Genomic DNA, 20,557 nt, shown 5'->3' with positions numbered 1-20,557 from the left:
CCGTTGTGCAGTATTTGTTCTCTAATCTAAAGTGGTTTTTTTGCATACAGATTCTAATCTAAAGTGGTTTTTTTGCATACAGATTCTAATCTAAAGTGGTTTGGTTGCATACAGATTCTAATCTAAAATGGTTTGGTTGCATACAGATTCTAATCTAAAGTGGTTTGGTTGTATACAGATTCTAATCTAAAGTGGTTTGGTTGTATACAGATTCTAATCTAAAGTGGTTTGGTTGCATACAGATTCTAATCTAAAGTGGTTTGGTTGCATACAGATTCTAATCTAAAGTGGTTTGGTTGCATACAGATTATGTTCTTTAAATTATTACTCGTGTACAGTTTCTGTCCGTTAGTGGTGGTAAGTTTTTAAAATTTCTTACAGTTTTAAAACTTTGTTCATAATAGGTTTGCTAAATCATTAAATGTGCTGGGTATGTTTGACCTTTTGAACTATGTTTGCTGTATAGTATAGTGTAGTATGCCTCACAGAAACGTTCGTTATTCAAACCTGATATAGGACATCAGTAGATAAGCTTTCCAATTCATTTTATGTGGAAAAATCATAAATATAATAACTATAGTTATTTTACTAAAATAATAGTGATTAGATTGTTAATATTACACACAAAAAGTCATTTATAGGACATCTATTACTGAATATAATATTTGTAGTAGAAATAAACAAGATATCCTTGTTGCATACACTTCCTTTTGTAACAGTGTTAATGTTGTCCCACAGTTTTTCAGTTGATTCCATTACAAGCCGAAGTTACCCTGTGCCTTCCACTAAATTATTTATTACATGAAAGCTATATATTTAGTGTTTGTGGGAAAATCTTAATGTATTTCGTGATACAAGTAGAAAATCATAGTATTCTTTTGGTAACATTAATCAACTGACAGTTAATAATAGCAGGCTTTACTGAAAAACACAAAACACTGCAGTCTTTATATATCACGTTTCAACAATTATAATGTAACTTCTGTTTTTTTTAAGTTTGAATTTAAAATAGCTTTTGATCGCGACGAAGACATTTTACTGAAGTTGAGAAAACGTTTATCGTAGATCTGACTTTATTTTAAACCAAAATATAGGTACCCAATATTCTTAGAAATCGTGTCATATGAAGAACGAATATAATTTTACGAGTGAACTGAGAAATGTTTGATATTAATTTTGTTTTTCTGTTTTATCTTTATTTTTCTAAACACTATGATATCTATTTTTTAATTTCTACTGCTTATTAAAACACTAACATTTCAGTGGAAACAACACCATTAAAATTACCCATCACTAAACACTGTATAATGTCTTATTTTAAATTTCTACCGCTTATTAAAAACATTAACATCCCATTGGAAACAACACCATTTTAATTATCCACCACTAACAATACCACTACCGCTACTAGTGAGTGGCCACAGCTGTTCTTTTTTATACTGTTTAGTTGTCTAGATTAAGTTAATGATATCTTTCTGAGTGTTTTGTAACAGTTTCAAACAAGATGAAGATAATAAATCCTGTTTAAAGTTTTGTGTTTCCAAAAGCTGAAGAAATAGTTAATTTATTATTATTTTAAATCTCACACATCAATAAAGTTTGGTATTAAAACAATTTTGAGGCGACGGAAGGCAGCTTTGGATTTTTCTTTTATTCCGTGTGTTCATTCTTTGAAATGATCACGTTCATCCAAGTTAATCCCATTTCTGAAGATGAGATTGAAAATCATGTGCAATTCCTTTGAAATTTCACACCAACCTGAAGCTTGTTGATTAAAAGTTTTTATCCCATCTTCATTCTTAAACTTTTGATGATTTGAAATTTTCTTCGTTGTATTTTTTCTTATTATTTGAAAATACGTAATAAAAAATACACAGATGTCATATAAATGTGAGGTTTTTATGTGAGAGGAATATAAGGATATTCCTTTTCAAGGAACAAATAGTTACAGATTAATTAAATAAATGAGATAACTCATTATAATGACTATGCTACTTCGTTTCATAGTTGAAACACAAAATTAAAAATCAGCACGAAAATCTGTGATTATATGTATGCTTCATACAACCATCAAGAGGGAAGTAATAAAAACATACAACCAGACATGTCACAGGGTTTGTGACAAAGGGACCTTCCTAGAGATTCCTATTTCTATTTCTTCCGCTTGGTGTATCATAACGGAAATGTTAATGAGTTTTGTGTAATCTGTTTTCCTTAGTTATAATTGAACACGTCAGGACTCGCTGATATCTATAAATTTAAGACGAAACAGAGCATTAAATATCTACATAAAAATTAAACGAGGACACGTGTTACAATTAATCTAGGTGGTTAGGGCGATCGACTTAATCTGTATGTAGCGGGTTCGAATCCTCGTCATCGGCTCGTTCTTTCAACAGTGGGGGAGTCGTTATAATCCCAATATTCGTTTGAAAAGAGTGGCTTAAGAGTTGGCGGTGAGTGGTCATGTCTAACTGTATTCCCACTAGTCTATCACTGAAAAATGAGGGACAGTTAGCACAGATTTCCCTCTTGTGACTTTGTACGAAATTCAAAACAGTCCGATTATTCTAGAACTGATTTATTTTATGCAAGATATTTACTTTGAAAAATGGTAGCATTCTGCTAAGGCTTTTGTTATGGTTCATTCTATTTTCACTTTGAAATTCGTGACATACTACTAAGAGCTTGAGTTATTGTTTCTCTACAACTATTTTTATGTGTGGCTTTGATTTGAAGTGCTTGGCATTTTGTAAGATTTTTTGTGGTGGCGACGTGTTAAAAAGATACCTGTTGTTATTAATCTAGTACTGTTTTCTTTTATGTGATAAAGCTTGGAAAATCATGTCATGGCATGTTAGTAATGCTCATGTTACTTGTTCATTCATTTATACAGGATGGGCGATTTATATGTGACATTTATTTTTGTAACACAAAAAGCTGAAATAAGGAAAACATGTTCCTATGGTACTGTGGGAAAGTACAAACTTGGGAGTTTAGTACAGATGGTTTACTTATTAAAAATTATATTCATTAAATGTTGCACATCTGTCATTAATGAACAATTAATGTTGTGATCGTCTTCATATTTATCAAGAATTCAACAAGAACAAGTTGTAGGCTTTTCAAAATCTGTATCTTTGAGTTGAACAATTTGTATTTTGTATGTGAAGATCTTCGTGGAGTAGTATACTTGTTCTACTGACTCCAGCTGAAAGTTCGACTTCTAAGGACTTTGTCCAACTGCTAAAGCCAATGAAGTGACTTTTTTTTTCTGTTTCACTGTAGAATGTCTCATGTGCTTGGATGAGCAGACACTTCCCACAAACTGGTGTTACGAAATTCCCTTCTGAAAGCTTACCGAGTTGCAACAACAGAGCCATATTCAAAGCAGAGTTCAACAATTTGAATTCGTGTTGCCACATCATGATGATGCATTATTCAAATCTTTACGGGCTTACCTGTGAGAGACAAAAAAATGAAAGTATCGACATTTATGGTTAGGCTTAAAATGATCAAATAACAATGTGTCTGATATGAATAGCCCACTCTGTATATGATTTTAACTTAGAAATTTATAGCATGCTACTAGGATCGTGTATTACGGTTTTTTTTTTAATTATTCGCCTATCTGTATTTTGTGAAAATTCCATTCCAAGACAGATAAAAAAAAAAGACATTTTCATCACTATTCGTGTGATGTGTTTTTCTATGTACAACTGAAACAGAATCTGTGTTTTCTCTTCTTTTTTTTTCACCAACTTAGTTAAGTAAACGCCCTTATATTTTATTAGTTAGTCTAATGCCGATCAAATGTTGTTTAATCTAAATTCAGAATTGTTTGATTTTGTTTTCTTTGTTTTGAATTTCGCACAAAGCTACTCGAGGGCTATCTGTAGCAGTGTATTTAGCAGTGTAAGACTAGAGGGAAGGCAGCTAGTCATCACCACCCACCGCCAACTCTTGGGCTACTCTTTTACCAACGAATAGTGGGATTGACCGTCACATTATAACGTCCCCACGGCTGAAAGGGCGAGCATGTTTGGCGCGACGGGGATGCGAATCCGCGACCCTCAGATTACGAGTCGCACGCCTTAACACGCTTGGCCATGCCGGGCCGTTTGTTTTGAATTTAGCGCAAAGCTACTCAAGGACTATGTGCGCCAGCCGTCCCTAATTTAGCAGTATAAGACTAGGGTGAAGGCAGCTATTCATCACCACCCACTGCCAACTCTTGGACTACTCTTTTACCAACCAATAGTAGGATTGACCGTTACATTATAACGCCCCTACGGCTGAAAGGGCGAGCATGTTTGGTGCGATGGGGATTTGAATCCACAGATGAAGAATTAGCTATACCTATGGTTTTCTGTTCGTTATTTTTCATAGACACGTTAATAACATCCAGAAATACAATTTGCAAAATTAAATAAAGAATTATTAAACGCATGCAAGAAGTTTGTGATAGTTATTATCCATGTTGTATTACAAATATAAGTGTCTAATAATATTCAAGAATAAGTAATAAATACTACTCAACAACTTAAAGGAAAACCTATTGCTACATCTAAAGTCATCAGACAAGCTAAAGTAAATTATCCACAGTTTGAAAAATAAAAGACAAAATATATTCAATTTTCTGTGTCATGTCAATATTATGTGAGCGAGGCAGTCATGCTTACTCACTAAACTTTCTCCAGTCTGGCATCAAGACCGCTAAATTCAGGGATTAAAGCTTAATCAATAATGAAGGCGGTTCTTGAAATTAGATGTTCAACCAATTTTTTCCTATAGGTTATATAACAATTAATATCGTATAAAAACAAATATAACTTTCTTCGGACAAAAATATTTATCTACGTGATGCATTTAACAGGTTTTTTTATTAATTTGGTCAAGTACAAAAGAATGTAGGTCATAGACTATTTGAAAACTATGCATTTTGACATCCGCCGTGCAATGGAGATTCTATTGCAATAAGTTTCAAGTAAAAACAAATTCGTGTCCAAAGCACATCACTTCTCCCTGAAACTTTCCGTAATCCATCCGATATTCAAGTGCAGTGTTTTTCGAGTGCTTGTTTTAGCATAGCGTCCGGACTTGATTGCTGTGTTTTTGTATGGAATAACGTGACTACTCTTTCATTTTCCAGGTCCTTGGGGTATGAGTAAAAGCCCGATCTTGGTGAACCCACATCCTCTTAGCTTCGTTTTGAGACAGACATCCTTCTTGATTATACTGCATATGGTTACCTAGGGCACGCGAACAGTTTTAACTACTAACCATTGTGTTCGTGAATCTTCATCTGCTTCATGATGTTGCCTTGCATTACAACAACTTCTATCTTTTTCTGAATAGTCCTAGTGCCCAAGTTGGTCCATATTTCTTTGCTTTCCAATGTCATTAAGACCAAAGACTATCCCTAAATTGGAATTTTTATCCCTGAAGTGTTTGTTTGTTTTTGAATTTCGCACAAAGCTACACGAGGGCTATCTGTGCTAGCCGTCCCTAATTTAGTAGTATAAGACGAGAGGGAAGGTAGCTAATCATTACCACCCACCGCCAACTCTTGGGTTACTCTTTTACCAACAAATAGTGGAATTGACCGTCACTTTACAACGCTCCAGGGCTGAAAGGGCGAGCATGTTTGGTGTGACAGAGAATCGAACCTACGACCCTCAGATTACGATTAACCACCTGGCCATGTCGGGCCTCCCCGAACTGAACACATCCTTTTTATTTGTTTTTGTATCTGAGAAGGCTGTTACGTACGCGTCCCGAAAGCGATCTATTTTTGCCAACATAGAAATACCTACGAATACCAAACAGGGTCAAAATGCAGTTCTGGTATTTCACCACATATTTGTATGTGCTGCGATAGTCACACAACTTGTTGATTTACATATTCAAAATCTTTTTAATTTAACGGTGCCCAACCTTGCATTCTTCATTGTGGAAATAAGTTGTCATAAATTAAAAGATACAAATATGAAAAATATCTTTTTTTATAACTTTGAAGCGAGAATCATAAAAAAACCTTTTTTAAAAATTAAACGCAGCCAGGGATAATTACAGTCATAAATCCTGTTAATGCAGTAATTTTATCTCAGAGTGTGTTCTGGGAATTTTAGTATGAATAAGTCGACGTTTCTCAAGTTTGCTCAAAATTTGTTTATCGATGTGAACGCGTATTAAATACTTAAATTAAGACAAACATGTTATCATTTGTGAAAACGTCGTACTTTGTCTTACTTTTCACACCAAAGATATTTTAATGAAACAGTTTGATGAAATGGTAAGGTTTTATAGGATCGGAATACATAACTTATGTGTTTTATAATGGGTTTAATATTTCTTGGCATTGGCTTTCACTCACTGTAAAAAAAATGATAAAATGATCTTACATTAATAGTAATTTGTTGAAACCTTTTCTTGATCTAATAATGGACTAAACAATTATTTCTTTTGTGAAACAGACCTGGTATTTCCTGGTGTTCAAGGCTTTCACGATTTGTGAGTCGTAGGTTCGAATCTCATCACCAAAGATACTTACCCTTTCAGTCGTGGGACATTGTAAAGTGATAATTCATTAGTAAAGACTAGTTGAAGAGTTAGCAGTGGGTGGTGTTAACTAGCTGTCTTCCATCTCGTCTACTGCTTCTCGTGTAGGGATGGCCAGTGCACGTGTCTTTCGTAGCTTTGCATGAAATTTAACGAACTTTTGTCTAACACTGTGTCATCTGGTAATAAGTTTAATAAATTACATTAGATTTTGCTCCAGTTCTTTCTTTTTTGACAAAAGTAAATTAAACTTTTTTCAATTTAAACGTTAATATCAAAACAAAACTCTTTCCCGTAAACGCCTCCTGTGGCTCAGTGTTACGTTTGAGATCTTATAATGTTAAAAAGTGGGTTTTGATACCCACGATGGATAGATCAAGAAATAGCTCGTTGTGTGGCGTTACTCTAAACAATAAACAACCAAATCCCTCAAAAACATTTATTTTAAAGATTTGGCGAAGAGGTGGCGTGTTAGTTGGTTTTAGAACAACCGTTGCTCTATGTTTTGGTATTGAAAGTTTTTTTTTTAAACTTAAGTGCTAGAAATCGGATTTCGATACTTGTAGTTGGCAGAGAACAAACAGCTCATTGTATAGCTTTGTGCTTAACTATAAAGAAATTTAATATACATTTCTTTAAAAATGTCTACAATAACAGTATGTTTGTTAATTTTATTAAATGTGTGTTTTCTTATTGCAAAGCCACTTCGGTCTATCTGCTGAGTCCACTGAGAGAATTCGAACCCCTGATTTTAGGATTGTAAATCCGTAGACTTACCGCTGTTCCAGCGGGGGATTTTATTAAATGCAATTATTAATATCCACAAACCAGTTTATTTTAAAACGAAAAATAAACGGCCAAAATTCTCGTGATAAATTTTATATGCGTGTTGCAATGCGCGTCGTAAAGAATTATTGTGCTTAACTTTACACTTATATACTGTTTCAGTCTCTAAATTATCGATTTGTTTTTACACAGTTCACTTTAAGGGTCTACATACTGAATAACCATGATATATGAAATACTGTATTTTCTTTCCAGTTACAACCATCACTGTCGAAAACTGACCAAGAAAAATTCTTAAAACCACTCATAATCTGTGTAAAATATATTGGAGAGCCAGAAGCAATAAGTGTCATTAATTATCATATTGTTGGTATTCGTTGATGTTTTATGCACAGATCACGTGCTACTTGGATCGTCTAACCAAGTTCTTTGCTTCATAAATAGCTTTTCAGTTCTAAAGTTTAATTTAAAAACAACAACTTTGGCTTAAGTACTAACATTGAAATAATTTTGGTAATGCTTATCGTACATCTTTTACTGAATATGTCGGAATTAGCACAGTTCATTCAACTGTATAAGATTTGATTGCTAGAATCATTAAGTAAAAGGTACTTAAAGTTGACTTTTACTTTGTTACTGAAAATGAAATGTCAATCACTTCTTGCAATGAGTTGAAATTTCCAACTTGAATGGTATTTTATTCGTACATAAGCTGAGCTTCAGGTACAATAACCATAACTTGTGATTACTGATCAGGGATAAAGGCAGCCAAATAGCAACATTTGTCACCAACTGTTTAAAGCGAATAGCGTAATTGACTGTCATTTTTATAATGCACCTAAGGAGTGTATTTAGTGACATCACATTTCGAACCATGGACGTTCGATACGCAACTTGCCACGTTAACCATAAGACCACAAATAATGGTCGTTCAAAAAATAATATTTCAACCATTTAGACCTATATTACACTTACAATGGAATAAGCTATAATTTTAAGGCTGACGGATAAACCTACATACTAGTTTATTGGTTACTATGCTTAGTACCAAAGTTTTATAGACTCAGAGTAAAGCGTTGTTACGAGTAGAGGTTCTGTGTGGTATTAAGTCTGGTAGTTTCAAACTAATTTACTGTTTTTATTAGGAATTCTAGCCAATATCAGATGTCGTAAGTTTCTTCTAGTGTAAAAGCTCACAGGTTTAAATTGGCACATTATTTTGAGTGAGGTGTCCATGCGGTAGGTTTTGTATAATATCAAAGCTGGTAGTCTAGTTATAAATACGAAATAAAAATGTACAATTATAGCAGCGCAAATATCAAAGAAATATTTAGCTAGAATAAGTCTCCTGCTTTCTTCGTTAATTTGATTATACTTCCTATTCAGAACAATGTGATGAATCTGAAGAATTCAGTTGTGGAGATGGAACGTGTATTAAGAAATCTCTCAAATGTAACGGACACTTTAATTGTAAATATCGATATGACGAAGAGGACACCATATGCTCTGTTGGTAAGTAATGTGTCATTAAGAGGAGGACACCATATGCTCTGTTGGTAAGTAATGTGTCATTAAGAGGAGGACATCATATGCTCTGTTGGTAAGTAGTCTGTCATTAAGAGGAGGACATCATATGTTTTGTTGGTAAGTGGTGTGTCATTACGAGAAGGGCGCCATATGTTTTGTTGGTAAGTAGTGAATTTCGCGCAAAACTACACGAGGGCTATCTGCGCTAGCCGTCCCTAATTTAGCAGTGTAAGACTAGAGGGAAAGCAGCTAGTCATCACTACCCACCGCCAACTCTTGGGCTACTCTTTTGCCAGCATCACATTATGACGCCCCCACGGCTGAAAGGTCGAGCATGTTTCGTGTGACGAGGATTCGAACCCACGAACCTGAGATTACGAGTCGAATGCCTTAACTTCCTGTCCATACTGGGCCCTCCTTCTCTTACATTTTTTTTCGCGCCCTGGATTAATAGACCTTCGCTCTATGACTCTATTCTACCTTTCTCTTCTTACCTTTATTTAAATCTGTTGTCCTGTCTCATCTACTTTTAATTAAGACCTTAAGACTGGTGATTATTATTATTACTATTGTTTTTTCTTACTCAGTTATACCTTTTCTCCACTCTTTCCTTCTGTCTATCTGCTGTATTCGAAATGGTCGACTCAAGGCTAACAACTTAGCATGCACCGAGTATCGCCACTGAACACCAGTACTAATGTTTCTCGGTCTCTTTCACAGTTACCCCATAATCTGTTAACCACACTAGCTGTCAGATAAAAAAGGAAACCAAAAGTTTATTTCATTCTCCTATATCGCTTCACTCAACGTTCCGTCTGTTGCTCCTAAATCTTAACAACTAAGAGCCGGAAGAAGAAAAATAAATATTTCCGAACATCCCCGGTTGTACCTTCCAAACACTACGGAAAACGTGTCCAGTAACTACTTCTGGATAATTGAGCAGTGTATTATAGTAAAGTGAGATGTGTACACTAGTTGTATCTAATACTAGCTGTAGTTGTTTCTGCGAACAATACATTATATAAGGTAAGACGTGTATAGTAAATACTCCTATATATATATGATGCACTTTCGCAGGGTCCTCGAACGTGTTCTGTTTCAAGAGTAACAAATACTTTTATTTCTTGTTTTTGAAATTCATGTGTCATGTTGTCTTGTAGCTTACAGAACGCATAATTGTTCTCAAGTTTCATGACATACGCACATCTTACTGGCATCACGACAGTATAACTTGCAACTTCAAGCGTCCCTTATATTACATTTAATGTCTTCTGACTGACTGACAGACAACACGAGTTAGTGCGAGTGGTTAAAACAGGCTACCCCCTTCAGGCGGCCATCTTTCGAAATAAAATTCTGTTTAAAATGTATGAAAGGTACTATGTGTATACTACAATAATTACTTCTGAAAATGAAGACATATATAGTAATATATTCGAGGTAGTATATATATATAATAGTTGCTTCTGAAAATGAGGTATGACTTTTATATTAATTTCTTAAGTAACGTAAATCGGGTGTGGTAGTGGTTTTAGTAAGTGGAATAAAACTAAACGGTAGTTTCTCCTGTGTTTACCTAAAGTAGGTAAGACGTTTACCGTAGTCTTTTTCTGAAAGGAGAGATGTATATGGTAGTTTCTTCTGTGAGGTAAGATTATTGTTTTTTTTTTATTTTTCGTGGAATGAGATAACACGTGTTTTGAAGTTTAATTTGTAAGTTATGTGATGTGTATAATACTTCTGCAATTTAAGCAACCTTGCTTAAAAGTTGCTTCTGTGATTAGCATATGTATAACAACTGTTTTTTATGCAAGAAAAGACGTTTATATTAGTTTCTTCTAGGTAGTTCAGACGTATAATTTATCTATAAGTGGAGTAAGATGTATATACTAGTTGGTTCTGTAAGTGAAGTAGAAAGCGTACAATAGATACTTCCAGAAAATTCCATATGGGGAATAATTAATTCTCTTTATAATTATAATGGAAGTAAAACGTAATAGAAATAATATAATAAACAAAATGAAAATATAGGTTTTTTTCAATAATATTCCTTTGCATTTATAATGAAATGTTCTTTCTGGTTTCCCCAGGATCTTCTGCTAGTGTAGTGTTGTCTTCCGAACACATGATTATCGTATTGGTTCTTTTTTTCGCTCTGGTTCTTGGCATGTGCCTGTCAATCTCTATTTCTTGCTATAATAAGATCAAGGAGAGAAAGGAGCTGGAAAGAGAATACCGACTGCGCCGATCAAGAGACGTATCACTGGAGATAGATGTGGATGAAAAGGTCAGTAGTCAAAATGTAGGGATTTTTATGACAACCCAAAATGCCAGGATTCCGGTGGAATCTGAGAAGAACAACCATAGCGAAGAAGAAGGAGACGGATGCCACGTACCAGAAATGTATTTTAGTGTATTTGACAAGCATCCTAATGGAGGTTCTTCAGTGAACAGAGTAGCGATTACCGTTTTACCTGATGGTAACCAACATTATCCTTTCTGCAGTTACCACAGAGTTAGTGAAAGTCCTCCACTCCCTTCTCCTCCACCGCCCCCTCTGCCCCCTCACTTGCGTAGAAACAGAGACGAGGAAACCGATTCCGCAAACTGCCTTGTTTTTGTTGACAGTAAGTGCCCGAAGCACAATACACCAGTCACTCTTCTCACGCAGCAAGTGAAGGACTTTGAAGTGCCTTCCTTTCCACAGGAGATGGTCACAGAAGCAGTGGTTGAACTGTATTCGAATAGTCCAGGGAGGTGTCGCTATGAATATCACCATCCAACCTGAATCTGTTCTCAGAGAATCTGCCAAGTGTCGTTAATAGCATACAGGTAAAGCATTGGATATGTAGTGAAATAAAGCTACAAGAAAGATCTTCAGATGACCTCAAATCATCTTTTGCTTTCATCTTTCTATGAAAATCCTAGAATACTTTTCCTTAGTGATGACTTATACACGTGTAACAAAAGCATCATGTTGTGGTCCTTGACAAATTATCACCAGTTAATTTGTGTGAGAAGAGTTGAAACAATAGTTACTTTTAGCTGAACAAATTAGTAGAACGTATCATGTGATTCTTACGATTTCCTGCCACGTACAAGTAAGAATAACTTGTCCATGTTGCTCAAGTAACGTGTCAAGTTTGTACTTATATTTCCACCCACCCAAAATAATTCGGTACAGCTAAACATTCTTCATTTACGAATCCAGTGGTAAAACACCAATTATAATTATTCAGTATTCTTTTCTTCTTATCACCAGCTATAGTGCTTTGCTTACTTCAAGAATTTTCCACTAGATGGATTAAAATATTAAAACCCTTAAAAATAGAAAATTACAAGTTTCCAGGATATATTGTATAATAAAATGTGTCGATAACTTTATATTATATATTCAGTCTAATTACCATTTATATTTAATGTTAAATACAAATGTGGTAATTTGTTTTTATTATCAGTGCGTTCATTCGCTAGTTAAAGAGTTATACGTCAGGATGATATCTTGAGGCAGACATTTCTAATATTAAATGGTGGTGCTATTTAATAATTTGATATCAGTGCTCGTGTGTCTAACTCAAATGTGTTAATTTTGTAGCGCTTCGTGATTTTAAATGTTGTGTTTCTTCATTTGTTTTCATGTTTAAAATATATTATTTATTGTATTTATTGTCATTTGGTTTGGGCGTAGTAACACTTTTAAAACCGAATTATAAATGAAAATAATTCTTCACCTTTTATTCTATTTTATAGCAAATGTTATTAATACCTTTGCCGAAAGGATATAGAGTATAATAAATTTGTTTTCGTTTATTACTAAAACATTAAATGGTATAGAAGTCTAATAACAACTTTCTTAAAAAATGTGTTCTAAAACAATAAAGAAACTAGAAATTTTTATCAACTTAAACTTATGAACTAAGAGTTATCATTGTACAGAAAGAAGTTAACGTTGGAAGTGTAAGAATGTGATCTCCCCCCCACGTTATGACTTCATTATTGTAATAAACACCATAATTACAACACCTAACCTGAAATGTATAAGAACTACACGTTTTTGAAACTAAGAGAACATATTTAGCTTGCAATAATACGTGTTTTAGAAATAAAGATTAGTAAAACTTTAAAGCATAGGTAATCATCGAATGCAGCTAGATAATGTAGATGAGTTATCACAAAGGTAAAAACTGTACATAATCATTTTCGGTAAGAAAACGTATCGTAAAATTGAATGTTCGAGAGAAAAAAAAAACACCTCTATAGAAACATATCACATATTAAATATTGTCGAGAAAAACTGACTGTGAAGATAATAATCTATAAGAATTGGATAACGAAGGTTAGAGGCTTAGATTAAGGAAACTGTATTGTAATAATTTTCAGGAATAAAGATTGTAGAGTCTAGGGTCAGATTTGTTCAGTATCAGATGTTATTATGGGTCATTAACAGTAATGACGAAAACATTAAAATACTTCAAAAATGAAAACATGACAACATAACACTAAGAATATATACATACATACAGCTCATATTGGATTTATTTATTTATTTTAAAAATTAATATAAATTTGTAAATTGTATAACTTTACAATCATGCTTTACATATATACTTAAAAACTCATTACGTATCTTGTTTTAAACATTTCGTTTTAAATATCTTCCGTTCCTTCAAAAATACACGTTCTGTAATAGATATCTTACATGCGTGATTAATTAAGCTCAATAAAAGGATTAAGATATTTTTTAAAGATTTATTGATGTGTTGTGTACGTTGTTCATTTGTATTTAACAAGTAGAGGTTCAATATCCTGGACATCTATAAAAGTCAGGGGAATTTCTTTCAAGATGGAAAATTTCAATAATGGGAAAAGAAGTTCGGTTAATTCACATTCCGTTTCGGATATAAAAAACAATGGTTGTATTATGAAAAAAAACAATGGTTGTATTATGAAAAAAAACAATGGTTATATTATGAAAAAAAACAATGGTTATATTATGAAAAAAAACAATGGTTGTATTATGAAAAAAAACAATGGTTATATTATGAAAAAAAACAATGGTTGTATTATGAAAAAAAACAATGGTTGTATTATGAAAAAAAACAATGGTTATATTATGAAAAAAAAACAATGGTTGTATTATGAAAAAAAAACAATGGTTGTATTATGAAAAAAAAACAATGGTTATATTATGAAAAAAAAACAATGGTTATATTATGAAAAAAAACAATGGTTGTATTATGAAAAAAAACAATGGTTATATTATGAAAAAAAACAATGGTTGTATTATGAAAAAAAACAATGGTTATATTATGAAAAAAACAATGGTTATATTATGAAAAAAAACAATGGTTATATTATGAAAAAAACAATGGTTATATTATGAAAAAAACAATGGTTATATTATGAAAAAACAATGGTTGTATTATGAAAAAAAAACAATGGTTGTATTATGAAAAAAAACAATGGTTGTATTATGAAAAAAAACTGGTTATATTATGAAAAAAAACAATGGTTATATTATGAAAACAAAAAACAATGGTTATATTATGAAAAAAAAACAATGGTTATATTATGAAAAAAAACAATGGTTATATTATGAAAAAAAACAATGGTTGTATTATGAAAAAAAAACAATGGTTATATTATGAAAAAAAACAATGGTTATATTATGAAAAAAAACAATGGTTATATTATGAAAAAAAACAATGGTTATATTATGAAAAAAAAACAATGGTTATATTATGAAAAAAAACAATGGTTATATTATGAAAAAAAACAATGGTTGTATTATGAAAAAAAACAATGGTTGTATTATGAAAAAAAAACAATGGTTGTATTATGAAAAAAACTGGTTATATTATGAAAAAAACAATGGTTATATTATGAAAACAAAAACAATGGTTATATTATGAAAAAAAAAACAATGGTTGTATTATGAAAAAAAACAATGGTTATATTATGAAAAAAAAACAATGGTTGTATTATGAAAAAAAACAATGGTTATATTATGAAAAAAAAAAACAATGGTTATATTATGAAAAAAAACAATGGTTATATTATGAAAAAAAAACAATGGTTATATTATGAAAAAAAAACAATGGTTATATTATGAAAAAAAACAATGGTTATATTATGAAAAAAAACAATGGTTGTATTATGAAAAAAAAACAATGGTTGTATTATGAAAAAAAACAATGGTTATATTATGAAAAAAAACAATGGTTATATTATGAAAAAAACAATGGTTATATTATGAAAAAACAATGGTTGTATTATGAAAAAAAACAATGGTTGTATTATGAAAAAAAACTGGTTATATTATGAAAAAAAACAATGGTTATATTATGAAAACAAAAAACAATGGTTATATTATGAAAAAAAAAACAATGGTTATATTATGAAAAAAAACAATGGTTGTATTATGAAAAAAAACAATGGTTATATTATGAAAAAAAAACAATGGTTATATTATGAAAAAAAAACAAAAGGAGAGAGAAAGGAAGGGAAAAATGTTGTGGAAATTAATCATTTATGAGCCATTTACTTGTTTTATGAGTTTTGACAGATGACGTCATCAGCGTAATGAACCATTATTTAGCATTCTCAAAGGGAAGCCTGGTCATCCATTTATAAGAAATCCAAAAACTCTTACACCGTAATTATATACTTGAAAGAAATGCTGTAAACCGAAATATTTGTCAGACGGTGGGGTAATTGAACTCTTTATAATCCAAGAAAAGATCTAAAAAAATTGTCCTCTCAAATTTTTGAAGGGATAACTGTGGCATTCTATCCTTTACGTTTGTAGTAGCAAGTAGAGTATATAATAATAAAAACTGTTAAAAGTTAATTTCCGATATTTCTTTGTTTGTTTTAGGTCAAAGCCACATTAGGCTATCTGCTGTGTCAACTAAGAAGTACAGAATACCAGATTTTAGCGTTAATAGCCTTGAAACTTAGCACTATTTCATCAGGGACGACTTTCAAAAAGGTATTTTACAGAATAGTTTTTGTTTGGTTTGTAGTCGCTATGCACAAAGCCAACCATCCCCTTCTCATCACGAGCATCGAAACCCGATTTTTAGCGCCTTAAGCCTTCGGACTTACCGCTGAGCCACTAACGTCTCGTCAAGAAACCCTGTTACTGTAACCCTCGAAAAAAATCCAAATATGAAAGCCTAGTAAAGACATAAAGTTTTTTATTATGCAAGCAGTATTACCAGGTATGTTTGAATTACTATAAAGTAACGTATATTCTGACAACTGAATAATTCATGTAAGAAGTGGTGAAAAGAAGCGCTATTCTGATACTAACAACAACAGTAGTCAGTATATTATCCGCAATATGGAAGTTATTATTTTCAAAAAATGTCTCTATTTCCTGAGTAGTGAATTATCGTTGGAAGCTATTCTAAGTTATACTATATTTTTCCTGATGAAATTCTTAAAAACAAAGCATTGGCAAAAACTGGAAACAATAGTTGTGGTATATTTAGGTGTGCTGGTAATCTTAAGGATAGTAACTTCAATACCTCAAGGATCGTCAGAAAATGTTCTACGGATTTAGAATGAATTTCCCTCATTCTGAAACAGAAAAGATACTGGACACAATATAGATGAATTTTGGTTTGTTTTGTCTAAAGATACACAAGGGTTATCTGCGCTAGGCCGTTCCTACTTTAGCAGTGGAAGACTAGATGGAAGGCAGTTAGTTATCACCACCCACCGTCAATTCTTGGGCTACTCTTTTTACCAACGAATAGTGGAATTGACCGTCAAATTATAACGCCCCATGTTTGATGTGACTGGGATTCGAACCCGCGACCCTCGGATTATGACTCGAGTACCCTAACCACCTGACCATACCGTAGGTAAAGTGAAACGTAAGTTTTAATCTCAGCAAAAATATATGAGTGCACAGGATGACGGCTAGTGCTTTAGAGATGACAGATGTTACGTATTATAATTTATCTCGGACGACTCTCCGATTTATTATGTTACATATACTGCCTATTAAGATTTCAAATAGCCGGAAATTTTTATTTCGAAGTTAACTGAATATCAATATGTTTCAAATTTATGATATTTGTAAACAAGGTTGATGCACACAATTTTCTTTCTTAACACAAATATATTTTAATATACAAACAACAACACTATTTATAGTAACAGTTATAAATACTGGTTTATATAAAAGAGTTTTTCCAAACTTGGAAACTATACTAAGTCTTCTATCTGGCCTAGAACTGAATATTTTATTGACGATCCAGTTCAACGACGACTGAATTAATTCTTACTTGATGTTGTTACATATCGCTTAAGCTTGCTAGTTGTCTTTTTTTTTCGGCTGGCCTGACACCATTTACATGTTGACTTTTTAGCGTGGGCCGGCATGGCCAGGTGGATAAGGCACTCGACTCGTAATCTGAGGGTCGTGAATTCGAATCCCCGTCACACAAAACGTCCTTTCAGCTGTGGGGTCGTTATAAAGTTACGGACAATCCCACTATTCGTTGGTAAAAGAATAGCCCAAGAGTTGGCGGTGGGTGGTGATGACTAGCTGCCTTCCCTTTAGTCTTACACTGCTAAATTAGTGACGACTAGCCCAGATAGCCCTCGTGTAGCTTTGCGCGAAATTTAGAACAAACCTTTTACCGGCGAAGGTATTTAATGTCCTCGTAGAAGTTGAAATGTCTGTAATATTTGAAATCTATTAACGTTCCTGGTAAAATACTGTAGTTTTCCGATTAATAAGCGATAACCACAGTAATAGCTTCCGAGGCTTATAGTATACTGACTGTAGCAAACAATTAATATTCTATTTCTGTGTCTCGGCTAGCTTTTATACTAATAAGACTCTCGAATGTTCAACAATATTCGAAGATACACGTATATTGTTGATTATTACTCTCAAGAACCATCTACAAATTTAGAGAACAGGCAGCACTTGCGCAATACACGTCCAGCAATTTCCGTCACATGCAACAAAATTAAACAAATGCAGATATCGAAATAAATGTATGACAGTAAATCCGTCACACAGGGAGATTGGTTTGAATTTTCTTCTAGGCTGAGAAAGTATAAGACCGTATACTAAAAAACAATAACACCATTATCCCAAGTGTGCAGGCGCCACCTACATTAATGGCTGTCCCATGTTCATGTAATGAAGATAGTCCTAGACGGTAGGTACATCAAGACTAGGTCTGCAACAGTAACTGTCGTGAGAAAGCCCAAAACTATCTAGGGAGAACATACCTCAACGAAAGAAACAAGGTCAGAACTTTACAAAGCCCACTTCCTATATGAGTTAGTATGCAGTTACCCATGCATTGTCTGACAGTTCGCGTATTGTACAATTGTTATTTGCTAATTAAACACAATAATTATAATTAGAAGGCAAGGCAGTCATATGATAAATGTGTGGAACAAGCACAGTTATAACATTTCAGAGGGGAAATTGGAACAGCATCATATGCACTCATGGGTTAAATAGCCAGTTGAAAGGCACCTGGACAACAAAGTTATCCCTAAATTTGACATACTTATAAAAGATGAAGTACCCATCAGAAAACCAGCTACTAGAATGACTTTGCCCAGCCCTTTGAACCGAAGAAATAAGATTAACTGTCATTTTTATTACGAGACCAGAAGTCTCCAAGTTTGTATATTATAACTGTGAAGCTGATCACGGCACACATTACTACTTTACATTTTTTTACTCGTGATTGTATCAACTAAAAAAAAGAGAACATAAAAGAACCCAGATGTTTCACCTAATTTCTTATCTATAACTACATCTATACAGATAGGACACACTTTTGTACACTTCTAAGTTCATAAACTTTCTAAACCAACAGTTTTATGTATGTGGAAGAACAGTTATTGGTGAGGCCATAAGTAGTAAGTTGTTTTGTAACTCTGTCTAATGACACATATGAATGATAACGGACTGTAAGCCGTACGATGCCATATGTAAGTGACTCGGCTATGTCGAGGAGAAGATAAAGAGTTAAGTGACACTCTAGTAGTAAGCAACAATTTGTAAAATGCATTAAAGCAAGTCGTGGGATGACCATATTGTAGAATTCTAGATTTCAGAGATAGAAAGCCAGTTTCGAATCCGTGTGACATCCATGATATTCCCACACTTTAAGCTGTGAGTGCATTATAAAAGTAGCAGCTATTTCCTTAGTATGGATGATAGAGTGTTATTGGCTGGTTCCCATTCCTTCTAGTCAGCAGCTCAAAATAAGGGTCGGCAACTTATAGCCTTAATAGCTTTGCCACAAATACACGTGCATTAAAAACATAATAATCTCTTGTGTGTCGTCAGTACTAACACAGTGTACGGAGTGAAATTTATATATTTGTGAAATATGTTTGGCAGAAATGAACAACAATTATTGGCCTAATTGTTTGCACCGCAGACCGCTTTATTGACGGTGGCGCTGTTTAAATAGCATGATATGATTTCTTTCGGACACTTTTTTCAAAGTTGCATGAGAGCTATCAGCATAGCCGTACTTGATTTTAAATTAACAAGGTAAAGAGAAGGCAGCTAGTTATTAACAACCACCAACGACTATTTCTTTTACAACATAATGGCGCACGACCTCAAAATAATGAGAGTTTTAGTTGAGACAAGAGGATGCGAACTGCAACTGCTTGCGTCTACGGTCCGGCTTCCTAAACATTAAGCTACACCCAGCCTCAAACAAAAAATAGATAGTCCAGCTGCACATATCATAGAGTTTATCATAACAAACATGATTTGCCAAAGCTGAAAGAGCAGTAGGGTCTGACCTCAACGCTCCCTGGGGTTCATCGTGTTGAGATTTTGGATATTTGAGCTCACTGTTAGTAGAAATAATACAAGAAGTAACATTATTTTGACATTCGTTAAGAATTTTATCTTGAAGGTAACAAAATATTTTTAATCTTAATGTTTCTACGGGCGATTTGGAAAGTAGTTTTAATAGAAATATAAGTGAGAGTTCTTTTTAAAAAGCCTTTCACATAAGGTAAGATAAATCTTAGGAACATGTAAGCCACTTTGACACGAAAAATCATTTTATTTGTTTATAAACGCTTATACGCGTTTTCTAACTTCTGCTAATTCTTTGTCTGTTTTTTTATGAAAATTATTGCGTGAAAGCCATTTTCTTCAGTAGTTTTTTTTTTACTAGAGAAACCTTGGGGATGATGCAATATAAATTACAGGTATTTAAAGAAATGCATTTGAAAACAAACATTTTTATTACAAAGAAGGGTGAGGTTTCAAAGTTTCTTTTTCAGTTAAAAACATTATGTTGGTCAATATCATTCAAGTGAGAATAGAATATCTGTGAGATGTTTTACATGTTCCTTGACCAAATTACCTACTGCAGTTAAAATCAGTGAACTATAGGAGTTCCAGTAAGTTGTTGATATAATAACTCTATAAGGTAAATTAATAGGAATACAAGTAAACAATGATATTACTTCGAATAATATAATTTCTTTTAACTTATTACATTCGTGTAATACTAAAGATTCCAGGATTGTGAACACCCTAGTCTGTCGTATTAATTAATTAAAGGCAGAGAGAAATCTGCAAGCAAACAATTTAGACGATGAAATACAGAAAAATCAGAAAATCTTCATTCAGAAGAACGAGTACGTGCGTAAAAGTAATTAACAC

General features: G+C 33.1%; 1 protein-coding gene across 1 annotated transcript in view; it reads left to right on the top strand.

The window, feature by feature from the left end:
• Nucleotides 1–13,766, top strand: part of LOC143233096 (neuropilin and tolloid-like protein 1) — a 180,524-nt gene extending 166,758 nt beyond the window's left edge. Inside the window, exons 9-10 of the mRNA XM_076468993.1 lie at nt 8,734–8,859; nt 10,965–13,766. Of these exons, the coding sequence (XP_076325108.1) occupies nt 8,734–8,859; nt 10,965–11,662 (824 nt within the window). The 3' untranslated portion in view covers nt 11,663–13,766. The remainder of the gene's footprint in view (nt 1–8,733; nt 8,860–10,964) is intronic.
• Nucleotides 13,767–20,557: the final 6,791 nt, after the last annotated feature.

This window comes from Tachypleus tridentatus, chromosome 12 (assembly GCF_004210375.1).
Source record: "Tachypleus tridentatus isolate NWPU-2018 chromosome 12, ASM421037v1, whole genome shotgun sequence".
In the NCBI taxonomy this organism is placed as follows: domain Eukaryota; kingdom Metazoa; phylum Arthropoda; class Merostomata; order Xiphosura; family Limulidae; genus Tachypleus; species Tachypleus tridentatus.
This window is presented reverse-complemented; position numbering and strand designations above follow the sequence as displayed.